This window comes from Lygodium microphyllum, chromosome 10, assembly GCF_053477565.2.
Source record: "Lygodium microphyllum isolate KBCC chromosome 10, Lygodium_microphyllum_v1.1.10, whole genome shotgun sequence".
NCBI lineage: Eukaryota > Viridiplantae > Streptophyta > Polypodiopsida > Schizaeales > Lygodiaceae > Lygodium > Lygodium microphyllum.
The window spans coordinates 99,484,512-99,511,397 of NC_141144.1; the positions used below are offsets into that span (position 1 = coordinate 99,484,512).

General features: G+C 43.1%; 1 protein-coding gene and 1 long non-coding RNA gene across 3 annotated transcripts; one reads left to right on the forward strand and one right to left on the reverse strand.

Annotated features, from left to right (window-relative positions):
* The first annotated feature begins 363 nt into the window (after positions 1-363).
* LOC148030340 (uncharacterized) lies at positions 364-7,675 on the forward strand. 2 transcript variants are annotated; one of them, XM_087686647.1, is made up of 13 exons: positions 364-452; positions 894-1,097; positions 4,224-4,340; positions 4,761-4,793; positions 4,916-5,050; positions 5,167-5,379; positions 5,570-5,702; positions 5,803-5,990; positions 6,224-6,367; positions 6,471-6,554; positions 6,772-7,041; positions 7,300-7,391; positions 7,516-7,675. In XM_087686647.1, the coding sequence occupies exons 1-13, from the start codon at positions 408-410 to the stop codon at positions 7,673-7,675; spliced, it is 1,818 nt and encodes a 605-aa protein (XP_087542773.1). In that variant the 5' UTR covers positions 364-407. The 2 variants fall into 2 exon arrangements, with proteins under 2 accessions (XP_087542773.1, XP_087542774.1); XM_087686648.1 differs by lacking the exons at positions 364-452; positions 894-1,097 and adding an exon at positions 3,990-4,116.
* Positions 7,676-7,838: 163 nt separating this feature from the next.
* LOC148030341 (uncharacterized) lies at positions 7,839-26,628 on the reverse strand. Its single transcript, XR_015692177.1, has 3 exons — positions 26,313-26,628; positions 8,068-8,207; positions 7,839-7,957 (listed from the first exon to the last, which is right to left on the reverse strand). It is a non-coding gene; the product is annotated as an uncharacterized LOC148030341 (long non-coding RNA).
* Between the last annotated feature and the right edge of the window lie 258 nt (positions 26,629-26,886).

Genomic DNA, 26,886 nt, shown 5'->3' on the forward strand with positions numbered 1-26,886 from the left:
GACATACCACATTGTCTTTCTATGCGTCGAGGTGGTGGCCTAAAGACTAAGTAAAAAGCCTCAAAACCCTACAAGCATCTTTGAGTCTCTTTAGAGTGGCTAAAAGTTGGTTCATTGAGATCAACAATCCTCTCCATAGGAGTTCCACCTGATCATCTAGTGCCAAAGTCGACATTCTTACAGTATTTTCGACGAAATCTCAAGACAACAGCTCTAAGAACATTCAAAAGCTTCAAAAATTATGTAAGATTTGGCCGGAGGGGTAACGGCCGACACGACACCTCCTTACATCTCCGACCGAAATACGCCATCCAGGAGAGAGGCTCTCTCTCTCTCTCTCTCTCTCTCTCTCTCTCGCGCTCTCTCTCTCTCTCTCTGTCAGTCTGGATTAGCACGTGTCAGCGGCAATGGCCACGGACGATCTTCCGGCCTTCTCGTTCTGCCACCCTCCTGTAAGAGAGAGAGAGATCTGCAACAAATGATAATAAGGAAACCGAATGAGCGGTAGATGAATAGATATTGCACTGTTGTTCTTAGTACCATCACTCTCTGCGACACATGATAATAAGGGAATTCAATAGGATTGTTGCTGTTATTTATATTCTCTCTCTCTCTCTCTCTCTCTCTCTCTCTCTCTCTGTGTCCTGTGCAACGAATGGTCATAAGGGAATGGAATAAGTGATTGATGAATACATACTGCACTGTTGTTATTACCCCTAATATTGTGGGCAACAGCGGATCAACCTGGACTTGAGAGATGACTGATAATGAGCTTAATTTGCCGCCAACCTTAGTGTCTACAGAGAGGATTGTGTGCAACATGTGACTAAGATAAGGAATGATCAATGAAAAGAAGGAATTGCAATGGTTTGATGGACGTGGATGGATGGCAGGAGCAACCGCGGAAGAAGTCGCAGAACCTCAACTTCTCGGATGGGTATCCGGAGGTACGGGACCCGGAGGTGCGCCGGAAGCAGCGGGTGGCGATGGCGGAGTCCCTGCGAGACTACGACTACGAAGGGGGCGCCTGCGGCCCCTCCAACCTCAACCCCTCCGACGGCCCCCCCGCCCCCAAATGGCTCAAATACGACCGCCAGGTACCCTCCCACCGCCACCTCCACCCACACACAAGTTTTAGACCAATTCCCACACTCTGAATTACTACAACATCATGAGCTTCGACGAGGGAGGCACTGTTGGTGGCCTCCTGCCCCCAACCACGCCTAGCTACAAACGGAAAACAGCGGCTTTTCCTACACGAGAAATTGTGGAAAATTTCTTGGGATACCCACCATTCTTCCTTCACTTATGACCCAACCAAGCCATCACTCATCATCATTAACCCCTCTCCCAACTCGCAAACAAATCTCTAAAGAAATGCATGCCCTCACCACCCCCCAAACACTCACACACGAGAGAGCAATTCCACCAATCATGACAACCCCTCTCCCACACATCATGCATCCACATTATGCATCACCCATCATTCCCTAATGTATCAAGAATCAAGAATATAAACACAAAGAGGAGAGGGAGAGGGAGAAGGAGAGTGAGGGACACTAGAGACCAAATAAGGCCGGATACACACTGGGCATCAGCCCGTGCCCGCCCTCAAAAGCATCCATTTTTTTATTTGCAGACAACAAAGCTAAAGCTACCAACTGCGTGGGGATTGGTCCTCAATTTAAATCCTGATAGAATGTTTTCCCTTTTTTGAATGAGATTGTTGTCTTGTGCATTAGTGCATGTGTGTGTGTGTGTGTGTGTGTGTGTGTGCGTGTGTGTGTGTGTGATATTGAAATCATGACTACTTTACATCCAATACTTTAGTCACATTTTAATATGTTTTGTTCACTATTGCTATAAAATAATTATGAACTTATTCAATTAAAGTCTCCGAAGAACAAACCTTTTTGTTGTTTAATGCCCTTTGAAAATCAAACATGAAGTCCTAATTTTGGAATGGCAAACTAGCCTTGGTAGGCTAAACAATCTACACATGATCATTTAAAATCGGTACATATATGACTCAAATGCTTATCAATGACACAAGTAATAGCTATATTGCATGCATGTCCAAGTTTCCAACCAAAAAATGGGGTCTCACTAAGAGTGATTGATCTGAAAACATCAACATGCCCCCAAGTGGTCCAACATTTATCAAATGTTAGCTAGAACAATAATATTTTCCAACCCATCTTGATAGGGCTACACAAGTTAAACAAGCATTGTATCCTTATGATAAAGACACTCAAGAGTGAGAAGGATCTAAGGTTGTAAAAGAGCATTTAGACAACCAATGGGTTAAAACTTAGCAATATTAAATGAAAGAAGCTCACTAGTACAGTGTGGAGATACACCCACTTTCAAGGATTAACATACTATTGTGGAAAGTCCTCCACCAAGGTTAGCCTAAGGGTAAGCTAGTGAGAAGCAAGCTTGCCAAGGACATCAAGACAACTCATGTTTATGCATTGTGTGAAACTCAAGTTTGAGGGCATCTTCTATCTATTTTGGAGCTACAAAATAGTTGAGCCTAGTCAAAGTAAGCTTCATAGGTGATTGAATACTTCAAGGCACACTATCCTTGAGAGTTAATGACAAAATGGGCCCAACACTCTAGAAAGCCTAACATAACATCCAAACTTATTGTGATAAATGCCATATTGAATACCAAATGGGTGGGCTTATGTTTGAAAAGTAAAGCTTCAACTATTATACCTACCTTGGGGTGACGTAATTTCATCCTTTGCACATGTAATTCTTATGTTGAAAACAACTATGCATAAGGCCTAATTTGTCACACACACACACACACAAAGGATGCATGCATTCTTAATCATCATTCCATGTGGCTTAAGTAAAATGTAAAATATTAATTGTGCCACATTCCAATTAACTTAGGATAAATATTTAGCTTGAACAAGCAAGCTGCATACCATTACCTAAGCAAGCCCTTAAGGGAAATGCTAACAAAATCAAGAACTTACTAATCCACAAAACTGCTTCATAAGAGATTTTCATCATGGTTGCTCTTAACATTTGGCCATTAGCCATTATAGCAAATTCAATGTATGAAGAATGCATAGAAGTTACAATATACCACATTAAGTTAGCTTAGTGTCTAGCTATTGTAGCAAAACCAAATTCAATATGAAGAATTCATTCCAATTATACCAAAACCAAAATTTAATGAGTGAAGGATGCATAGCAAATGTCCATGTTCATCTATATAGGGAAGAATCTGCCCTTCTATGTCTTCTCATATTGTATTCTCATATTGTATTCTTCTCATATTGTATTCTTTTCTCTTGTTTTTCCATTTCCTATTTCACAGTATGAGATTCTACTCAAGATATGTTGTGGAAATTTCCATGCTCATTCCATATGCATTTATAGTTGGTAGCTATCAGTAAGGCCTACCAACTACATAGATACATCAAGCTATATCACTAAGGCCTACCAACTACATAGATACATCAAGAATAGAATATGTAGTTGATAGTTATCACTAAGGCCATATATTACAAGGGAGGTACCTACATTATTGCACTATGATAGTTAGAGTGCCATTCAATTGGCATAGAACCTTGTCTTTTCATGCAAAGACAAAGCATATTGAGGTGGAGTATCAGCTCATCACGAAGGTTCTTGAGAACAAGCATATTGAGCTTATCAAGATCCGTACGAATGATAACCATGTAGATCTTCTTGTGAAGGGTTAACCTTTTGAGCGCTTTGCATACTACAAAGTGACTATGGGCATTTGATAGTATCTTCACTTTCTTCTTATACTTCCATAAAGATACATTAGTCTTTAAATGGGAGAAGGGCTCTTCACCTTGTTTTGCCCATGTGTATAACATCATGAGCTTCTATTGGGAAGGCATGACACACCCTGGAGCATTTATGTGGTCCCTCCCTGGAGAAGCTCGTAATATTTTCATAATTCTCAATGTGGGAATTATATTGGGAAACCCAGGCCAGCATCCCTATGTTCCCAATCACACAGCTGGGTATGCGGTCCCTCCGCGGCAGAAGCTCATGATATTGTCGTTATTCACGATATAGGAGTTCTAATGGCAATTTTTCTAAAACTTATTAGGAGTTCTAATGGTAATTTTTCTAAGATTTTTAGGAAAGAGGTGATAGAGAATTATCATTCTATGCTAAGCATCAAACACCAAGCATGAGCAGCTAACCCATGAGATACTGTCGCACAGGTGCTCCGCTTCTTCTGTTACTTTAAGGAGGAGGTGAATGAAAGGCGAGAAGAAAATTTCCGGGTTCGAAAGTGCACCATCTATTTTTATCTGGAAGATGGCACGCTTCACATCTCAGTAAGTATAAGCGATCAGTGTCTTTAATGTAGGTGAATTGATGATTGCTCCAGTCAAATTGATATCATTACTTGATCAATTCACTACGAGTGTTCTGAGAAATTCAAACGCATTCGATGTGATAAATATATCAGGATGAATGGATGATTACACCAGTCAAAATGATATCATTGCTTAATCAATTCACTACGAGTGTTCTGATAGATTCAAATGCATTCGATGTGATACATATATTAGGATGAATTGATGGTTGCACCAGTCAACTTGATATAATTGCTTGATCAACCCACTTCTGAGTTTTTTCGTAAATTCCAAGGCATTCGACGTGTTCCATTATAGGAGGGCATTTGCATTTGGGATGAAATTATGGCACCAGTCAATTGATGTCGTCTTATTATTCAAAATGCATTCTGTACACAGGAACCGAGGGAGATCAACAGTGGAATCATTCAGGTATATAAAATCACCACATTTCCCATTCTCAGGTTTGCACTGAGCTTTGCCTGTTTCGATCAGACAGTATGCTTTCTGATATAGCTCTCTAATGCTGCCATGTATCCTGTCCCACTTAACAGGGAACCTTTCTGAAGCGTATGAAGGTGCCCAAACCTGGGGGTGGGTACATTACCGTTTCAGACTTCGTTTTGGGCTCTGATATTACAATTTATGATCGGACATTCCGTATCTGCACTTGCGACACATTCACAAGGGTATATTTTCTACTCAATCGCAGCCATCTTTTCATTGACAGTACTAAAAACCCATTATCAGTGTCTGGCTATTGATCAACTAAACTAGCCCTTTCAATTTGTCTTTGGTTCTGCAGAGGTACTTGTTGAAACACAGGTTCAATTTAGGTCGTGAAGAGGACTTTCCTGGTGAGCCCCTATCTACGTATCGAGAAAGCTTAAAGAGGCACCCCTTGAAGCACCCCAAAGACTTTGCAACCAAGCAATTCTTGGAGAATGATGGAAAGGTTCTCCGATTCTTTGCTGTTTGGGATGATCGAGCTTCTGTTTACGGCGATCGGCGTCCTTATGTATGTACTTTATCATGATCTAACACAACTAGTTAAGCAATATGCATGCGTTCGATTACTCATCCTTGATGTCTCTATCATCTTAACAATCAATGTATTCTTTTTGAAGCACTACTAAGTCAAAAACTACAACGATAATTGAGCTGTCATTTCTCTTAGTAATCATACTCCATGTACCCCTTTATCCCAGGTTTTGCATTACTTCCTAGCTGATGACACAATCGAGATATTAGAAATTCATGAGCGAAATTCAGGAAGGCACCCTTTCCCCATGCTTTTGAGGCGATGCCATCTACCACGAGAGATCCCCTCTGACCTGCTGGGTAAGACATGATAATATAACAAAAAGGAATGCTGCTGTTGAAACACCAATACATGGTGTAATTATCATTCCATGCTTCAAACCACTTTCATCTTTTGCAGGTAAAAATATGGGATCTGATGCACTACCAAAAACGGCATTCTACAATGAAACAGATTTACATGTTGGTAGTTATGTTCGTGTGTACAATCGAGACATGCTGCTTCATGATTGTGATGAGTTTACGAGGAACTACTACAAAGCCAAGTATGGCATGGGAGATGACATGCTAGAGCATGTAGAAGTGCAGGTAATGATCCTGGATATGTTTTTCTTCTGATTTCACACATGTTTTTAAAGGATTGTCAACTTGATAATTCCGGTCACTTTTCAAGGTGTTGTAAACTGTGATGCGTGCAGTCGAGTCCAAAAACTTGTGGATATTGGTTGATGAAATGATCTGAAACCAAGCAATCTACAACGTAATCTCATCATGTTTGTTGACTTCAGACATTTACTGTTGTTCTCATGTGCATAATACAGGAACCAGCACCAGTTCTTCCAAGGATGGAACTACCACCCCACAATGGATTTGGGACAGAAGAGGATAGCAAGCAGAACTGCATCTCCCTCATTCCGAAAGCACCATACAAGGACTTTAACAAGCTCTTGGGACTAGATGGAAAGGTGCAACAAACTACTGCAGTTCTGAATTCCAAAGGCTCACCGTTTCTTATAAGAAGGATTCATTTAATTATTTGCATGACAGCAGAATGTTGCCTGTATGTAGGTGTTATGCTTTTCTGCTCGATTGGCTGGGGATGAAAACCACAAACTTGCACCACAAGATACTGGGCGTCTCTTTGTTTTCCAGGTGAAAACATTTTGACGTGGAACTGTGTTACTGTTCCTCAAGTAGAAAGGTCTGATTGATTATAAATAGGGAAGATAAATATGGTTGGTTGCATGGTGATAGGTGATTAATGCAGCTGAAAATGACTTGGATACAAATATCTGCCATATTAGTTTTAGGCAGAGAGTGAGAGGCCTGCCTTTTAATATACTGATTCATTGTATGGGTTACATAACAGTTTTACTTGGCAGATGACACCATTTCCATTTATGAACCACCAAGTCGAAACTCCGGCATTCAGGGGGGCAAGTTCTTGTCACGCGAGCCTGCCCCCAGAAAGCCAGGGAGCATGCATTCATACATGCCACCAGATATGTTTGTGGGTGCCAAAATATTTCTTCACGACCGTATCTTTGAGCTCCTACGTGCAGACGACTGGACCTTGAACTGGATGGAGGAGCACAAGAACGAGTTTCCCATGGGCGATTACCAGCTTGTTGTCAGCAAGGTAGAACTGTGATATCTTGGCTTGCTTTCTACTGGATGCTAATTTCGTTTATGCTTGTATGATTAAATGTCAGAAGTAGTAGGCATGGTTTCATACTAGTAGACCCACCCAGAGGCACATCCAATCATACCCACATATAGTTTCGTAATTTCCATTGGACATGTATGCATGCATGTACCCAAAGTCAAAAAGTAATCCTATCAGACATAACTTTTGTTGCTGTTACCAATAACTGACATTCAATCACTATGACTGCAGCTTGCGAAACAGTTAAAGGAACTTCCGTCTTATGGATCTCGAGACTTACAATGCAATCTTCCTTCTACCACTGTAGATCAACCCTCCAAAATGTAACCTCCTTGAGCTTCGTATATCCTTTATTTGCCCACCATACAAAGAAATATCTGCATATCAGTGCTGATGCTTCCTTCAACATTAAGATTTATAATTGATTGAATTTGATGATGCATGCAGGATGGTGTCATCAACAGATCAAGTCTTTTCCCTATTGCAAAAGGCTGGTATCAATATTACCCGCCATGAGCTCACCACCATTGAACGCCATCTGGCTAAAGACACAAAAACAGAGACCCAGGACTTGCAAACCTTTCTACTCAAGCTGATGGCAGATTAACAGAAAGAGGCATCATATGAAATACTAAGCTCGCTACCATTCTTCTGGGATTTTGTATCTTCAGTGCTGCAAAGGTTGGATTTTTTCTGCAACTATTGTGATTTTGGGGAGAGGAGTTTGCAGATGGAAATCTGCACCATTTTCACATTTCTTCTCTTCAAGGCTCCACTACCATTCCAAAGGAGCTTTTGCAGATATGACAATATTTGGTGATCTTTACATCTTGTATAACTCTGAAAAACTACATTTGTGTAGTCCAAAAGTTCTTACTCAATGTGTTCTCTGAAAAAAGCAAGTTCTTATTCAGGATTCAGAAGTACCTTGTTTCTTATTTGTCTTCTTAAGTCCATATATTTGAAAAAAGAAAGTTCTTATTCAGGATTCAGAAGTACCTTGTTTCTTATGTCTTGTTAAGTCCATATATTTGACTTCTGTATGTAGTTGTAGAGGCTCTATAGTAACCTCACAATGCTTGAGGCGCAGTCTGTGTGGTGTGAAGTTATACAGTACCAATCCAAGGCAATTGTGCCAACTGTAATAAAGTCTATGATAGCTTAATATCCAATCCATTCAAGTGTGATGATAATAAAAATTGAGATCATAAAGTAGAGCGGATATTGATAATAATCATGGTGGGCTTCTATAAACTGAAGAAGGCAATAGGAAGGTGGTTCCCTCTGCTCTTTTGATACAAAAGGTCTTGTAGTTTGACGACAAAATCTACATGATAGCAAGGTGATACCCATCTAGATGTGTCTAATACTTTGTGTGCAATGGCATGCAGTGATGCTTATTAATTAGGGAAGATTAAATGTTGATGCTCTTTTATGATCCCTTGTGCATTAGGGTGAACCTTGTGCAAAATTTGATGTGAAGCTGGGCTATGATTCTGGGAGAAAGTTAGGTGAGAAATGGAGAGGAAGCAGGCTGGTGCAAGTATGTGCAATGTAATATGCCTACTATGAAATCTTGCATGTGAAGCTTGCCTATAATTTTGAGAAAGAGTGTGATTGAGGGGGCCATGATGGCAAGTCTTTGCAATGTAGCATGCCTTGGTACTAAATACGACAAAGTCAAAATGTTTAATTGCTTCACATAAAGAGGATAGATATTCAATCGTTCATGCTTGTAGTAGCATAAAAATAGCCCATAATAAAGACACATTGTGTGCTATGATCTCCTCAAATGTAAATATGAGAGGTAGTATCTCAGAGAGCAAGGACATTGAATGTAAACAAGGTAAAAAAGGATATCGTCCTTTCTTATGCAGGAAGCTTAAAATTATATGACCATATGGAGGGAGGAAAAAAAATAGACAGAAGCACTAGTCTTTTTTAAAATGTGAATTGGATGATATTTATATTACTACCCTTCAGGTTTTTCAAAATGCCCATAGGATCATGAAGGACTGCAGATAGCGCACCATATTTGCTTTTAGTTCTAACTTCTCCAAACAAAACTGCATTTCTGGAGCTCCAGATGGCTCTCAGCGCTAGTGCTCTAATCACATTCCAATACTTCACTTCTCCATTGAACTTGCCTTGGTCCCCAAGTAACACCTGCTTTGGGCCAAAGCCAAAATGTCAGGGCAGCTTCTCTCAAGATCTTGGCAATCTCAGGCCATACCTGCTTAACTGCAGGGCCGGCCCAAAAATGTGCATGATAATCAAGCGAGATCTTGTACTTCAGCTTCACTTTGACCAGGAGTTTTTATTCATTTCTCAGAACTAGTGCTCTAATCACATTCCAATGCTTCACTTCTTCTTCATTGAACCACTAGTGTTCTAATCACATTCCAATGCTTCACTTCTTCTTCATTGAACTTGTCTCAATCCCCAAATAACACCTACTTTGGGCCAAAGCCAAAATGCCAAGGTGGCTTCTCTCAAGGTCTTGGCAATCTAAGACCTTACCTGCTTAACTGCATGGCAGGACCAAAAAATGTGCATGATATTTCCTATTGTCAGCTCATGTGTGAGTCTGTGCATGCCAATTGGACTACACATTGGTCATTATTTAGGCATTATTTTAGTGATTTTTTGTGTGGCATTTTATGCCAATTGGCCAGCAGATCAGCTGCCATATTTGGCATATTTTGGGCCTATTTATTCAAGGGCTTCTCCTCCTCATTATTCAGTCATTGTCATTCTTCAAGCGGTCTTCCTATTGGAGAGAGGAGCCAATGCCAATGCCAGTGCCCACACAGCTAGCGAGGCACTATTGTATGTATCATTCTCATGTTTGGTATATGGATTCCATTTCCCAAACACATCTATGACTTCTCTTCCTTTGACATGTTCTTATGTTTTCTCTCTCTTCTATCTTGTGTTCAGCAATTTATTTCAGCACTTGTCTACGCTTCCATTGCTGCACCACTTCTAACATGGTATCAGATTGCAGGATCTAGGTTCTTGTTGCGATTTTTCTGCTGATTACAGGTCTTTCTTCCCCCTGCTGATCAAGCCTGCGATTTTCAGCCCAGCAACCTGCATTTTCAATTGGCACTTGGATTCCAGCCTCCCATCGTCAGTTTGCATTAAAAGCTTTACCAGCCTGTGTTTTTCATTTTCTGCCCCTAACCGTGGCTGCGTGACTCTTTGTACAGGCCGTTTTTGTTGTTTTGGGCAATTTTTGACTAGTTCTTCATTGTGCAGTCGTTGGTTTTCGTTTCTAATCAAAATTTTGGTTACAGTGCATGTGAACTCTCATGTTGTGAAGTCTTGCTGTTGGTTTGGCTGTATTCTCTCTCTATATACCTTCTATTTTCTATCTTCTCTTCTCCTCTCTAGATAGCTCCTCCGTGCACTTCTACAAATAATAAGTCACATGGACTTGACTATCTTACATGGAGTGCTGTGATCATAGCCTAGTTTGTGTAGAAGCAAATTTGGTACATTGTCAGTGAAGCTATTCCTTGCCCTCAATGTCCTTTACCTCTTCTCGATGATTTTGATAAGGACAAACATGAGGAAGCTATGCTTACATAGGATTCGGACAATGCACACATGTATTCGGCACTGCTTCGATGTATTTAAAAAGAAGTTCTACCAACGGTTACCTCCTATGGGACATCACCAAAAATATGGTCAAAGCTTCAAATGTTGTACAAGACACCTTCTTCCATGCGTGTTGTGACCCTTTATGGACAGCTTCAACAGATAAAGTTTGAGCCAACGGACACCATTCAATCATTTTCGCTCTGTGTTACACAAGTACAAGACCAACTCCCACACATGCAGTCTGCCCTTCCAAAGGCACATCTAGTGGGAACAGTACTCTACAAACTCCCCCCGGAGTTTGATAGAGTGGGGAATGCTTTGCAAGCACAAACATCCTCTACACCTATTGTTGAGCTAAAATATGCATTACTTGCTGATTAGCCTCTTAAACAGCCCCAAAACACACTAAAAATTCTCTTTTAGAGTAAAACCCTAAAACGGGGAGCGGTTCGAGAGAGTTCAGTGGAAACCCTAAAACGGGGAGCAATTCGAGAAAGTTTAGTGGAAACCCTAATTTTTGGGGCGCCCTTCCACATCTATAAATAGACAAGCTGCCCACAGTCAACCATCATCCTTGTTTTGCAAGTTACACCAGCCCACATACCCTCTGCTGCTGTTGGCGCCCAATTTCCAGCCTACAGACCGCCTCCATCTGCTGTCCAGCCATCATCGACTGCAGCCACATAATCTTCAACCTGTCCATTGCTGTAGGCGATAGCTCTCAGCTGCTGGCGACTACTCCAAACTGTCCCAAACTGCTGTTCAGCCTGCTGTCCATCATCTCCAGGGTCAGCCAGCCTGCGTTTTCAGCATTGCAAGCCCTGACACTCTCAAACACTATTTCAGCCTGCGTTTTCAGCATTGCAAGCCCCGACACTCTCAGACACTATTTCAACCAACTATTTACAACAGACTGTGCACAGTTTCTAGCCCCCGATCGGTGGTACACTGCTGCGTTTACCAGTTTCCAGTCTCCAAACTGCTGTGTTTTGGTGATCAGCTTGCTGCCATTCACTATTCAACACTCCTACACTCTGACTCGTGGTCACAGACTTGGGATCCGTCTTCGGTGGGCGTCACACTCCAACATTGCTCTGCCCTTGAGCACACTGTACACTCTTACATTCATTCACTCCAGAGTTGTGTTCTCTCTCTCCCTTCTTCTGTTTGTGTTTGAGTTTTGAGTTTTGCGTTTAGGGTTTGAGTTTTGCCCTCTGTGTCTGTGTCTGTGTCTTTGTGTTTCTGTTGTGGTCGTACACTCTGTGTGTCCTCAGTGCAAACCCTAGCACTCTTCTTAAAATGGTATCAGAGCCAGTGCTCTTGTAAAGAGTATCCTGTGGATATTGCTGAGAGCTAGTCTTTGTGCAAGGCACACAATACGACTCATAACCGAATCACAATGTCCTAGACACCTTCTTCTCTAGTTCCTATGATGTCTTATCAGGCTTCTCCATCATTGGAGGCCCTGAGACGGCATTATGGACTTGGTGAGGAGGACGACACTCCACCTTCACCAAATTTCACTAACATGACAGAGGACTTTGAGAAGTACTATCACAACAAGTACGATGATGTTTACACCCCTCCTAACAGTTTTTTTACCACATTTGGACTAGTTGGTGAGGCTGGCCACCTCTCCGATCATGGAGGACATACGGCATTCAAAACGTCTAGTGATCCATCTTCATCATCTCCGCCAGGTCCAATGTCAGGTTTGTACAATTCTTTTGTGTTGCATGAATTAAAACCCTTGCCTGTTTCTTCTTTTGAGGTACAGGATCCGGATGGCTTTGCATATGTGAACTTCAATAGAGGGGGCTCACGAAGCAGACGAAATTCAGGTACATCTGCAGCTTCTGTTTCATTTGAGCATATTACACACACTTCTCACTTCCCTCCCATCCACCCTCTTCTATATCACACCTTGATCATCTCTCATCATCTTTCCAAAATCTTGGATTAGACTTCACATCTGCATCACACACCCTAGGGGTTAAATCTACCATCTTCGCTCCTAGCACCTTTTCCTTCTCCACCCCATTCTCTACCTCTTTGCACCATGGTACTTCGTTAGGGGAAATGCCACCCTTTAACACAATGCCTTTCACCTTTCAGCAAATGAGCACACCCATCACTCCTGGGTCGACTGTGATGGGCATCCCCCTCACTATCCCCAACTTCACATCTCCCATGACCACTCATACACAAGGGTTTCCATCCTCAGCTTATGGGTGTGTCTTCACACTCTCCTTGGGTTACACCTACGCACGGATTCCCATCTTCTGCTCCACGTGTTCCCATCCCACCTCCTTGGGTTGCTCGTGTGGCTACCATGAGCATGCCTAGTCAACCCATCCCTACCTATGGATCCACCTTGCACACTACCCGCATGCCTGGTGGGCACTCTGGGGCCCATTCCCAAGTGTACTCCACTTCCCCATCCTACCCCCACTACACTTTTTCACACTATCCATCTCCGAGCATTACCACTCCTGTTGCAACGGCCAAGAATGCCTTCACGGATAAGACATGTTTTAACGGGTCAAATTTCATTACTTGGTCGAATTTCATGCAACAAGTGCTTGAGTCTCAAGGTCTTTGGGACCTCGTCATTGGTCTAGAGCCTATGCCCGGACCCTCGACTAGCTCACCCTGACTACGTCCGCCAATGGAGAGTCCACAATGCTACAGCCAATGTTAAGCTGATGCAGGGATTGCTTCCTAAGTTTCACTCTCAGTGGCAGCACTTCCCGCTCGCGTCAGAGCGTTGGAGTCACCTTCTCGACCGCTATGCGGCTCATGATCGTATTCGACGCATCAATCTCGACTTTGAGCTTCAAGAGTTCTCTCTTAAGGAAGGGGATGATTTGAAAGTCAAGTTGGCTGACTATAGGCGGTTACTTGCCAAGTTCGCCACTACTGGCTCTCCAAAGTCAGATGGTGATCAGGTTACATTCTTCTTGAATAAGTTGCCCACAAAATACTTCAATTTCATTCAACACATCATCTCCCAACCTCGATTGCCAACCTTCTAAGAGTTTGAGTGCCAGTTCTTGCGTTACGCAAGGCTGCATGATCAAGTCCACAAGAAATCCTCATCACAACCTTATTCAGAGCAGAGGGGGTTGGTTGCTTCTTCTTCGGGAGGGAAAACCACCAGTGGCAAGAACTCACTAGATGCGAAGGCAAGCCAATCAAAGGGTGACTCCTCTTTCTTCGATGAAACCAAAGAATCAAGACCTATCTGGTAGCAACTCCCTAAGAAAAACCGGTTTTGCACACGCTGCTAGAGAGCAGGCCATGTGGACGAGTGTCGCTCCGAGGCCCAAGGTCTTTCATCTAAAAAGCCTCAACAGACCGTTGCAACTTCACAATCCAGTGGGGCTACACCTTCCGCTGCTGCCCCATCTGCTCCTCCAGCCCCCACAGCAACTATTGGACATGTGGCACTCCCGGACAGCCTCAAGGCCATCCTTCTCTACTCCTGAAGGATTGGTTGATTGGTCTGCAAGTTCCAATCCCATTGCACTTCATGCATCTATCTCACCTTTCTCCCCACCTCATCAGGCATTCCCTTGGCAGAGCCCTGCTATTGGACGTACGCGATGGTGGCCACCTTCTTAGACTAGTATGTCTCTAGGTCCTTTCGGATACCCTAGGTCAGTCTAGCATTCATTTTTCACACTCTTAAGAGTCGGGCCCATAGGAATTTTGTCTCTACAGTTTAAGTCTTCCGCTGCATTCACTCACACATACATACACATTTGCATCTTTGCACTTGTTCCTTTAGTTAGCTTTTCATTTTAGTTTTGCTTGTTTTTGGAGCATCTCACTATTGGCCTCTGTGATTGCAGACTTTGATCTCCTTTGCAGGTTTTGTTTTCAATGTAGGGCTAATATGCAGGTTTACCCAGTCCTACCCGGGCTGGAGACTTAGGATGCGCGTCATTCTTTCATGGTTTCATCATCCTTGGAGTTTTGCTCTTCTACCAGCATGGAGGCTTCCCCTCCCGAGGCGGATCGTGCAGCATCTCTCTTGATGCTATCATGGCGGTGACTTCTACCTAGCTCTTCCAACTGGGATGCTTCCTCCTCTTCATTCCTTATGGTTCTCGACACCACACGAAGGCCGACATCAGGCTCCTCTTCCTTCTTCGGCATCTACATCCAGGTTGAGAGGGGGTTCCTACCCTTCTTGGTATTCTACAAGCTTCAGCACTTTGTCTTTGACATCGACTTCTTCCCCCTATTGTACCATACCCTTTGCATTGCATGATTTCATCATCTTTGTACTAGGGCGCTTAGGCAAGTGAATAATTTCCCCATGAGGGACATTGTCTAAGTGGCACCTGCTGCATGAGTATTCTTCAGCATGTAGCATACTTTGCATCTCATTATGCAGAGCACCACTTGCGCGGATCCTAAGCTATTTCCACTGGCGGTTGTTGTTACCACACCACCATCCTTCTTCATCACATGGATATCTCATCACCTATTTTTCCTCGTCATCGACACCCTGAGTGGATGGGTTAGCTTGTACTGTTTTGTAATGTGTTGGGTGTACCCTCCCTACTCCCGTCTTTTGGGTCATTATTACTCAATCGGCCGCATCCCATAAAATTTATCACACTTATTCAAAAAAAAAAAAAAAAAAAAAAAAACACAAAGTTCAATGTGGTTCCATCCGCCTTTGTAGAACTTGGTAGGCCACTGCGCAGCCAACGTGCACCCTTTGTCCGATGCCCTGTCCTCTCTAAGGTGACTACTTGGATTCCCTTGGTAAGATAACCATCGCCTCTGTAGTCTTGGTAGGCCACTGGGCAGCCAACGTGCACCCTTTGTCCAATGCCTTAGCTGCTTTGGAGTGGGACGCCTTGGGATACATAAACATCACCATGGCTAGCCTAACCTTTTGGCTCAGTTTTGGGCCTGAGAGGGGATTAGCCTCTTAAACAACCCCAAAACACACTCAAAATACTCTTTTAGAGTAAAACCCTAAAACGGGGAGCGGCTCGAGATAGTTCACTGGAAACCCTAAAACGGGGAGTGGTTCGAGAGAGTTTAGTGGAAACCCTAATTTTTGGAGCGCCCTTCCACATCTATAAATAAACAGGCTATCCCCATTCAGCCATCATCCTTGTTTTGCAAGTTACACCAGCCCACACACCCTCTGCTGCTGTTGGCGCCCAGTTTCCAGCCTGCAGCCCGCCTCCATCTGCTGTCCAGCCATCATTTACTGCAGCCACATTATCTTCAACCTGTCCATTGCTGTAGGCGACAACTCTCAGCTGCTGGCGACTGCTCCAAACTGTCCCAGACTGTTGTTCAGCCTGCTGTCCATCATCTCCAGAGTCAGTCAACCTGCGTTTTCAGCATTGTAGGCCTTGACACTCTCAGACATTGTTTCAGCCTACTGTTTACAGCAGCAGACTGTGCACAGTTTCCAGCCCCTGATCGGTGGTACACTGCTGCGTTTACCAGTTTCCAGTTTCCAGCCTCCAAACTGTTGTGTTTTGGTGACCAGCCTGCTGCCATTCTTTATTTAGCACTCCTACACTTCGACTAGTGGTCACAGACTTGGGATCCGTCTTCGGTGGACGTCACACTCCAACATTGCTCTGCCCTTGAGCACACTGTACACTCTTACATTCATTTACAGCATTCATTCACTCCAGAGTTGTGTTCTCTCTCTCCCTTCTTCTGTTTGTGTTTGAGTTTTGAGTTTTGCGCTTAGGGTTTGAGTTTTGCCCTCTATGTCTGTGTCTGTGTCTGTGTCTTTGTGTTTCTATCATGGTCGTACACTCTGTGTGTCCTCAGTGAAAACCCTAGCACTCTTCTTAACACCTATGAGCTTTACACATGTCCTTGATGCTACTTGAGCATGAGGTAGCTTTACGTTTACAAGGAAGTCTTCCGTCTCATTATGGAGGTTCCAATGAGCCCTTTGCCGCTTCAAAGAGGGGTGATAGGAAGAAGTCGACGGCCCAATGTTATCACTGTGGTAAGAAGGGACACTTACGAAAGGACTACAAGGAATAAGTAACCTCACAAAAGAAGCAGGATGTAGACTCCTTTGACGAGTCTCCCTCTTCCTCCGACTCCAAATCCGATTCTCCGGCCAAGGGGAAGTCCAAGGCACAGAAGGGATCCACTTCTTCAAACCGCGAGAAGGGCTTGATTGCCCCTTTCTCTATTGCTTTCTAGTCCAAGTGATACAGTCATCCCTCACAACTTTCCAGTGCCAGAGAGGAAGTATGAGAGGGTGGTGAGATGCAGCAATCGAGCCTTATCTATATAGGTATATATGTGCACAAGTTCCAAAGAGGGACGTTCCTGACGCATCGATTGGAGTTTAGCACATTCAAATCTTGGAGTTGCAATTAACATTCATGTTTATCATCGGTTGTTTTTTTACAAGGAGCGGAATTGGCTCCTAATCCAAGCTCACATAAGGGGACACTTTGGCGGTCTTGGCCAAAGGCGAGAAATCCATGGTCACCTATATTCAAAGGCATTTTTTATAGAATGGTCTTGTATGCTACTACGAGACATTGTTGACAAACACACTGTTGTATGGACTGTGATGAGTCATTATCATTATATCATTGTATTGTATGAGATCAACCCTGATCTAAGAGAGGGTGTTAGCAAGATTGTCAACTCATGTGTGAACCTATCCATGTCAATTGGGCTAGGCACACTAGTCATCATTATTCTTCAAGTGGTCTTCCTGTTGGAAAGAGGAACCAATGTCAATGCTCACGCAACCAGTGACTCACTATTGTACGCATCATTATCATGTTTGGTATATGGATTCCATTTTCCAAGCATATCTCTGAGTTCTTTTCCTTGGCAATGTTCTTCTACTTTCCTTCTCTTGTCTTGTATTCGACAATTTATTTCAACACTTGTCTATACTTCCATTACTGCACCACCTCTAACAACCCATTCATTAAGTTCATTTCATTACCTTAATTCCTATTTTGGTTTCCATTTACAACCCTAAAAAGGCTTTATTGTATCATTAGTTGGTGTTTGGGCACCATCAAGAGAGCCAAAGCGCCACCCAAGAGACTTCAATGGGTGCCACCCGAGAGAATTGGGGTGCCACTCAACAAAGTTCAATGGCTCATGTGCCTATAAATAGGGCATGGGCATTCATCCATTCTTCACTCCACTCCATGCTTACTCTTTCATTCATTCTTCATCGTTCCTTCATCACACCTTCAGCCTCTATCCTCTACCACACTGTTCCCATTGAAGCACACACCAGTTTCCCCTAGCACGCCTTGTGCCACCTCACCCTTCTCGGCCACAAAGAGCATTCTGCATCAGCTATCCGATTTTTATGCTCAAGGCAATAAGATGTGCATGATGAACACAAAGCCCTTTTGCGCAAAAGAAGGCTCTAAGAGCCCACATGGCAATAAGCCCTCCTAGAGGCTACCCCGATGGGCTACGAAGGCTTCCCTTGTCAAAGTGAAGCAGTCGGAAGAATATAACCGAGGCTGAGAACGAACAGAGAGAGAAAAGAGAGAGAAAGACACAGTAAAACACAAAAAATCTGCAATGAAGAATGTTTTATAAGGAAGCATATATGTACACGAGCGCAAAGTGTATGTTTGTGTATCTCTCCACCGCAAAGATCTCACAAGCTGTGAACCTTGAAGTATGTGCAGCAATCTCCGCGATCAACAATCTGGAAACCCGTGATCAGAATGTGTCCAACTATGTGCTGAACACAAGTAATAAATAGCCTGACGAAAAATGATGAAAATATGTTGTCAGTTGCATTTAATCCAGCCGATTGTACTATGCAACCAAAAAAAAAAAATTGTCTGATTGTCTGCTGACATAGTGATATGACCAACGTTGCCACATGGCACACCTACGGACTGTACAAAACTCCCAGCACACACAAGTGACAAGAAATGCATGTCCAAGAGATGACAATCTCTAATATCCCTCTCAGATCCTAGACAAGGCATGAGGCCAAGGGATTTGGAATGATTCTGAAGTAAACCCGGAAGTGCCTTCGTAAATAGGTCTACAAGATTGTCCTCTGCCTTGCAATATACCACATTTCATAGTCTCATCCAACAGCTTCTCTAGAATCAAATGGTACTCGATCTTAATGTGCTTCATCCTCACATGAAACACAAGGTTTTGGGCCAAGGCAATGCAACTCTCATTGTTGCACTGAAGAACAGTAGGACCCGTCTACGGGCAGCCAAGCTCCTCCAATAACTTGCGAAGCCATACTGTCTCACATGTGGTAAAAGACGTTGCCCAATACTCCGCCTCAGTATAGGGCAACCATGGGCTGCTTCTTGCTACTCCAAGAAACAGCATTGGCACCCAAGGTAAAGTAATAACCTATTATGGACCTCCGATGATCCACATCGCCGGCCCAATTTGAATCACTCCATCCTATAAGTACCAAGCTTGCATCACCTATACCTACTAATAATAGATCCCGAGATCAAGGGTCCCCCAAAGAAACCATAAAATTCTCTGAGCAACCTTCCAATGAACCATCTTGGGTTCACTCATGAACCCGTCCAGCACACCTACAGCATAACATAAGTCAACACTAGTATTGAGAAGCCAAATCAACGAGCCAACCAATTGCCTATACCGCATCCACTAAAGGAGAATCGAAATGAGCTATGGCCTTCCAGTTTGGATCCATAAGAGCCTTTATAGACTTGCATCCCTCCATCTCATACATAGTCAAGAGCTCTTGCACATACTACTACTGAGAGAGAAAGATCCCCCTCGAAGTTTGATAGATCTCATGACCTAGAAAGAAGTAAATAAGTCCCATATCCATCATCTCAAACTTCACATGAAGATATGCCTTTGTCTGCTCAACAATTTGGGCATGGTCACTTGTCACAATCAAGTCATCCACGTAAAGGACAAACAGCACACAACCTCCACCTAAGGTCGCGGACATAAAGCTGTGGATCGGTCTTGGAACACCAATATCCCAATTTCTCTAGGAGGAACAAGTCAATCTTCTCATTCCAAGCATGGGGAGCCTACTTAAGGCCATGGAGAGGCTTCCTCAACCTATACATCTTACTATTAGAAGAAACGAAGCCTAGAGGCTGCTCAACATAGATCTCCTCCTACAACTCCCCACTCAAGAAGGCAAATTTCACATCCAACTAATAGATTGGCCATCTCCTATAGCTAGCCAAGGCAAGAACTGCAAGAATATAGCAATCCAAGCTGTAGGGGCAAAAGTACCATGAAAATCAACGCATGGGCGTTGGATAAACCCTTAGGAACAAGGCGGGCCTTGTGCTTGTCCAACGTGCCATCACTGCGGTACTTGGTCTTGAAGATCCATTTGACTCCAATCACAAGTTTGCTAGGAATAGCATAGTGAGTTTGCTTCCCATAGATGTAGGATACACATGACTACAGGCTTACCACAATATCCGACAAACCTCGAACAAGCTATCCCTTAGATGCCTTCAGAAGGTAATCATAGTTGAGCTGGCCAAACAGAGCATGCCAAAGCTCAATGTGTGTCTGAGAGGTAAGAAAAAGAGAAGTCAAGGCAAAAAAAACCACAACTTGTAGACTCCATTCTCCTCATAATCTAAAGCAAGGACCTATCTCGATCCACAATCAAGAATCTAAAAGGAATCCACATCAAACTCGACCAAGAGGCTAAGGGCACAAATCTTGTGCACCGAAAGCAAATGGTATCCCAAGGCCGGCACATAAAGCACCTCGGATGTATGGGCACCACCTTGTCGGTCTAAAATAAGATGCATGTTATCCCATCCCTAAATAGGGATAGAAGAACTATCACCAATCAGAATCTGCCCATGCAAAGGCCACAAATGAGCAACACCTATTGTAGGAGTCGTGTGCTGAGATGCACCACTATCAACAATCCACTCCCGAATGTGTGGGGCTGTCAACGTAGCATCAAAGGCCTTCGAGGTTGATGACTCAACCATCTCCATGTGGAGGATAGCAATTGATGAGGGAGCAATCACGGCTCCGAAATCCTTTGAAGATTTCTCCTTCTCCTTCTTCTTCTTGTCAAGGCAATCCTTCTTCCAGTGGCTTGTCTTGCCACAAATATGACAAGTGGACTCCTTTTCCTTATCCTTCTTCCGTTATCGCCATGTCTTTAGAAATGATCACCTTCCTGGTATTTTGCACTTACATCTAAAGCTGCCTCAGCTTGTTGATATGCTCTCGCATAGAAGATGACTTGTTGACACTCGTGGTCCTCATTTGCACTTCCAAAGAAACTCATTTCATGACGGTCATAGAATAAAAATGAGCGGATGCGAGCATTTAGTTTGTCCCAATGCGCCTAAACCTTTGCCTACTCCAACTTATCGCTTGTAGAGAGTTTGGAATCGTCTCTTAAAGGATCATGGATGGCCTCCATAACAAGCTCCGCCAAATCATAGAACTCCAAAATAGCAAGCATCATAACACACTGGATGTAGTAGTTCTTGCCATCAAGCTTTTGATATGATGAAAGAGCCGATAACACGAGCACCTTCTAGTCCATGATCACATGAAACTCTATCTCGGCCTCAGCAGACATCTTCACCTAATATGCCTACACAAAACACAAAAAGCAAACCCCTCTAACTGTGAAAATGCAACCTGCTAGAGTTCCTCCCGCTCATCCCACTCCTTTTTCACCTGCTAGAGGTGATGAAAATGTAATATCTACACTTGAAGGTCCAAAATGCAACCTTCTTCCTTCTCAAACAGCAAAAATCAATAGTAGCTTCAGCAACTTTGCTCTTTTCTCACACGCCCACACTCACCTCAGCCTTGTTCTAATGTATAGCCCTCTTGCTCACCTTTGAACACTAAAACGCAACCTTGTGCCGCATTGAAATTTCCTCTTCATATAGATCCACCCTTAGTCAAACCATCAATGCTCTGATACCATGTCAGAGTGAAGCGGTGCGGAAGCGTATGACCAAGACTAAGAGCGAACAAAGAGAGGAGAGAGAGAGAGAGAAAGAGAATGCATCACAAAAAATCTGCAATGAAGAATGTTGTATAAGGAAGCAGATATGTACACCGACACAAAATGTATGCATATGTCTCCACCTCCGAGATCTCACTGGTTGTGAACCTTGAAGTATGTGCAACAATCTCCACAATCAACAATCTGGAAACCTGTGTGATCAGAGTGTGTCCAACTGCATGCTAAAGACAGGCAATAAATAGCCTAAGGAAAAATGATGAAAATATGCTATCGGCTACATTTAATGCAATCGACTATACTGTCGGACTACCTATGGACTATACAGAACTGGCGCACACAAGTGATAAGAAATGCTTGTCCAAGAGACAACAATCTCTAACATTCCCCACCCATTTTCAAGTGTCGTGGCTTTCCCAACCACCAGTTCTGCAGTCAGCTCCATCAAGAGGCACTGGTTGTTGGGTACTATCTCATCAATCTGCCCCTTCAAGAGACAGTGGTTGTTCGACTCCTTCCACTCCTCCATCTCTGAAGTCTACTCCACTAAGAGACAATGGTTGTTGCCCACTTGTGGCTCCACAACAGCTACCTATTTCCTCACCACCCTTGTATGGCACCATGGACACCAACTTCGATGTGGGCATCGCAAAGTTTTTGTGTGATACCCAGTCCTACACTTCCTCTTCTACTCAGGTTCAAGAGGCCACCTCTAGAAGCTATCTAGCTTTTTTTCCATTGGAGCTCCAAATACCTTCTTTAGCACCATCGACGACATTCACTTCATCATCAGACCCTCTGGAGGTCGTGATCCATGAACTTTTATATTTGTAACTCTTTCAAAGGGGAACCATCTTTCTTCTTCTTCCAAGGGGGCTCCCATTCCTCTGCTTCAAAAGGGGTCCCTCCTCATGGTGCAATCCTTCGCACATTCTAGGAGCTATCTAGATTTTGTTCCATTGGAACTCCATGTCCCTTTTTCAGCACCGTCAACAACATTTCCTTCATCACAAGACCCTCTAGAGGCCGTGATCCATAAATTTTAAGATTCCTATCTCTTTTAGAGAGGGACTATCTTTACCTTCGCTCAATCTCGTGAAAATCCCTTGCCTTCTTCCTCTTCCCTTGGCTTAGGTGACTGCCATCTAGATGTCATCTCACCTCTTGATACCCAAGATCTACATGTTCTACCTAGTTCAGGGCCTTGGATGTCTCAACTGTGACTTGGTGGCTAGGTCTCTATCTTCTTTCCAACATGGAGACATAGAGCTTGTGGCTTCTCTCTGGAGGTTGAGTTTTGGGACCTCTAAGCTTGTCCTATCTACTGTTCTTCACTATAGAACACAATGGATCTTCTCTCTCTCTTACCCCTCTTGGGGCACCTTTTTTGGCTTGAGAGGGGATGTTGAGAAACCCATTCACCAAGTTCATTTCATTACCTTGATTCCTAATTTGGTTTTCATTCATAGCCCCAAAAAGGCTTTATTTGTATCATTACTAAGTGTTTGGGCACCACTTGAGAGAGTTCAATGGCTCATGTTCCTATAAAAAGGGCATGGGCATTCATTCATTCTTCACTCCACTCCACACTTACTCTCTATTCATCCTTCATCATTCCCTCATAACACCTTGAATCTCAACCCTCAACCACTGCTATCCACACCCCTACCTTGGAAATTATCTCAATTCACAATGCTATCCAACTAATCGTGATGCCATACATGGTAGCAAGATTGTCAACTCATGCGTGAGTCAGTGCATGTGCCATGCTTGATGAGTTGGGCACATTTGTGTGGATTTTAGCCATTTTATTTGCTTGGCATTTTTCATGCCAATCAATCAACATTTATGAGGGTCACATTTATGGCCTGTATTCTTGAACTTCCTTCTCCTTAGATATAGTCATCATCATTCTTCGGGTGGACTTCCCATTGGAGAGAGGAGCTAGTGCTAGTGTCCACACAACCAATGACTCACTATTGTAAACAATTGTCTCGTGTTTGCAACATGGATTCCAATTCTTGAGGATCCTTTTGAGTTCTCTTCTTTGCAGTGTTCTCTCTTTCTTTCTCTTCTGCCTTGTGTTCAACAATTTATTTCACCACTTGTTTATGCTTCCATTGCTGCACCACTTCTGGCAATACCATCAAGTGATTTCATTCTAGAGGTTTTCTTCACATCACTATCACACACTCCAAATTGCTGGGTTTTCAGCCTGGCAACTTGTTCTTCATCATCCCCACTACTGCTTTTGCTAGTTTCACTCCTCCTTGGCCTGGTACAACAAATTATCTTCATCATTATTGTGTGTTTTCAGCTCCTGCTACCACCCCAGAACCCAAGCAACAATGCTCAACCATCAGCCACTTTATGAAGTCTTTGTTTGCAATAGATTCAAGTCATTTACAGCAGGTCACACCCTCTTTATTAGCCCTACATCAAATATGTGTCTATGTTTTCTTCACTCTTGAGAATTGTGTCTCACCCTACATTGTTGTCCATCTTTCAATATCTACTTCAATATTCTACTGCCCAAAGGACTGTCTTTCGCTCCCTTCACTATGTAGATTCTCTTCAAGTGTACAGCCACCTAATCAACCAAGACGGTGCAATCATCTCAAAGTATTGCTACATTGTATCAACTTGATTCATTTAGCATGATTCAATAATCCATCATTCATCATCTTATTCACTCTTCTTCTGATTTTCCGAGTTTTTCTTCTCTCGGTGTTTGCCGTACACACTGTCTCCCCACAAATGCTACTGTCTCTTTCATATGGTATGAGTACACACCGTCCCATCACTTATCTTGACATGGTATCAAAGCACAAGTACTCAATAAGCTAAAAATCCTCTTCATTAAAGTAGGCAAACAAAGGTTGCAAGTTTAACATCACCTTCAAATTATCTTTATTTTCCAAAGCATCATTAGGAGATACTCTTATCAACTTCACCCTCCCTTTACAGGTTCACCACTCCAATGCTATGGTATCCCTACAAACAAAAGGACCAACCACTGGGTGCACCTTTTACGGCAAGATCAATCATACCATTGAAGATTGTCAATATCAATCTTTGCTCCCTACCCCACTAGAGTATATGCATCTTCCCTAGCATGCCTTGTGCCACCTCATTCTTCTAAGCCATAGAGATCATTCTCCATCAACTATCAGATTTTTATGCTCAAGGCAATAAGGCGCATAGGATGCGCACTAAGCCATTCCAAGCAAAAGGACGCAAGGCTTGATGATGGAATAGGGCATTTGAAGTGAATGATGAAGAGTGAAGGCAACCACAAGCCATGAACCGTGATGTTCTCCTAAAGGGGTGTGAGGGCAATGAAAGGGGCTAGTGAGAAAAGGGAAGTGGTAGCGGTGACTGAAGAAGGTGGTGAAAAATGACTGAAGAGAGATGTAAGAATGAATGAAGTGACTACCTATGTATAGGCATAAGCTGTCTAGAATGGAGCACCACTGTGTAGGTACCCACTAAAAAAGTGGCTAAAATATGGACACTAGCTCTTTTAGAGACTATCAGTGCGAAACCCTAATGAAGTGTGTGAACTAAAGTAGTTTCTCAACACATTTAATCCTTGAACTAGGGACTCAAGGACCTTCTTACCTTGCTTCTATTGCTTTGAGTGACTGGAACCTGTCATCCATGTCTTTGTCTTTTTTAACACCAAGAGCACTGTCTCCTTTGCAAGGGCTATCAAGCATCACACCAACTAGATGCTAAGAGAGAAAAATTCGATAGCATTTGCAGAGAGCCATAGTTGCCAAGAAACCAATTCCAGAAGGTTAGGAAACTTGTTTCATACCTAGATGTTTCATAAACATATGAAACACCTATTTTAAACATTCACAAAATGTTATATCCTAAATGTCTTGGGACTTTTGTAAACATTTTTTAGCATGGAATTTACTTCACATGTTGACATGGATATTGACATGATGGCTCTCTTACAACTAAAGTTGATGTTAGGCATGGATAGTGAACCATGATACATGCAAATATTCATGCTACATGGAATGTTCATTTTGCATTGAATAGAATAATCAATCATGCCTAGCTGGGTTTTCAACGAATATATATATATATAAAACTTTTATACTTTTTTATAACATGAATGAAACTCATTTCTAACATTTTACGAAACTCATGAAACCTATTTTACCCGTTCCATACCTCCCGTTTCAAAAACCCTTGGCAACTATACAAAGGGTGCACCCACAAGTAATGTCAATGGAGGAGTCATAGCTATCTTAGTTTGACAGTGTCACAGACACCTCCTCAATTTCATCCATGGCCAACTTCTTTGAGAATGCAATTGCAAAATTGCCATGCTACCTGCAAATGCACATGAATGAAGGAAAGGTGCAAAACGAACACCCACAATGATCTTGAAGTACCTCTGGAACTTCTCGGCACCTATCCCAAAGGGGGTAGGCGTAATCTCCCTAATAGACCACAGTACTACCCAACAGACAATCTTTCTCAACAGAAAGAGCCACTATGGCAAAGTGAAAGCCTTTGCCCATACATCTAAACCGGTGCAATGTAGATTGAAGTGAACCATTTCTCAAACTCAAACTCATTCAGAACCACCCTGGACAAAAAGTGGAAGGAAACTCCTGCCATGGAGCATGATGCATACCTCTGCTTCAGGCGAGGGAAAGAGAATGCTCTATTTCCTCCTTTATCAACCTTGACGCGAGTATTAAAAGCAGTCCAATCGTCACGCAGTGACTACTCAATTTCATTCATATCACATTGCTCCTGGAGCACGACAGACTGCATACTCGAGATCCATGGCATCTCCGACCTCCTGCACCTTTGCTATCTCATTGGCTTCAGGTGGCTGGACTGCGTCTACTGCATGCCTTACAGCCACATAGTTGTAGTTGTAGAGCAGGGGCCTGCCAAAGCAAGATAGTTTAGGGCGCATGTGAAGCGAGGGTATGAAACCCGCCTCCTTGTGAAGGGAGACAGGCGTGTATAAAGAAAACTTCATTCTCCCTGCCTCCCTCCGCACCCCTTCTATATCTAAGGGTGGGTTCAGATGGGAGCAGTGGAAGTTGATGGTTGGGGTGTGCATTTCCGGGTGGAAAAGAGCCAAAAGTATCCTTACCGCTGGCCTTAAGTTCACACGACATAGGCGGAAGAGATCTTTTTTAATGTTCCACTGCCCTTATGTTCACACGACAACGGCGGAAGATTCAAGATTTTTT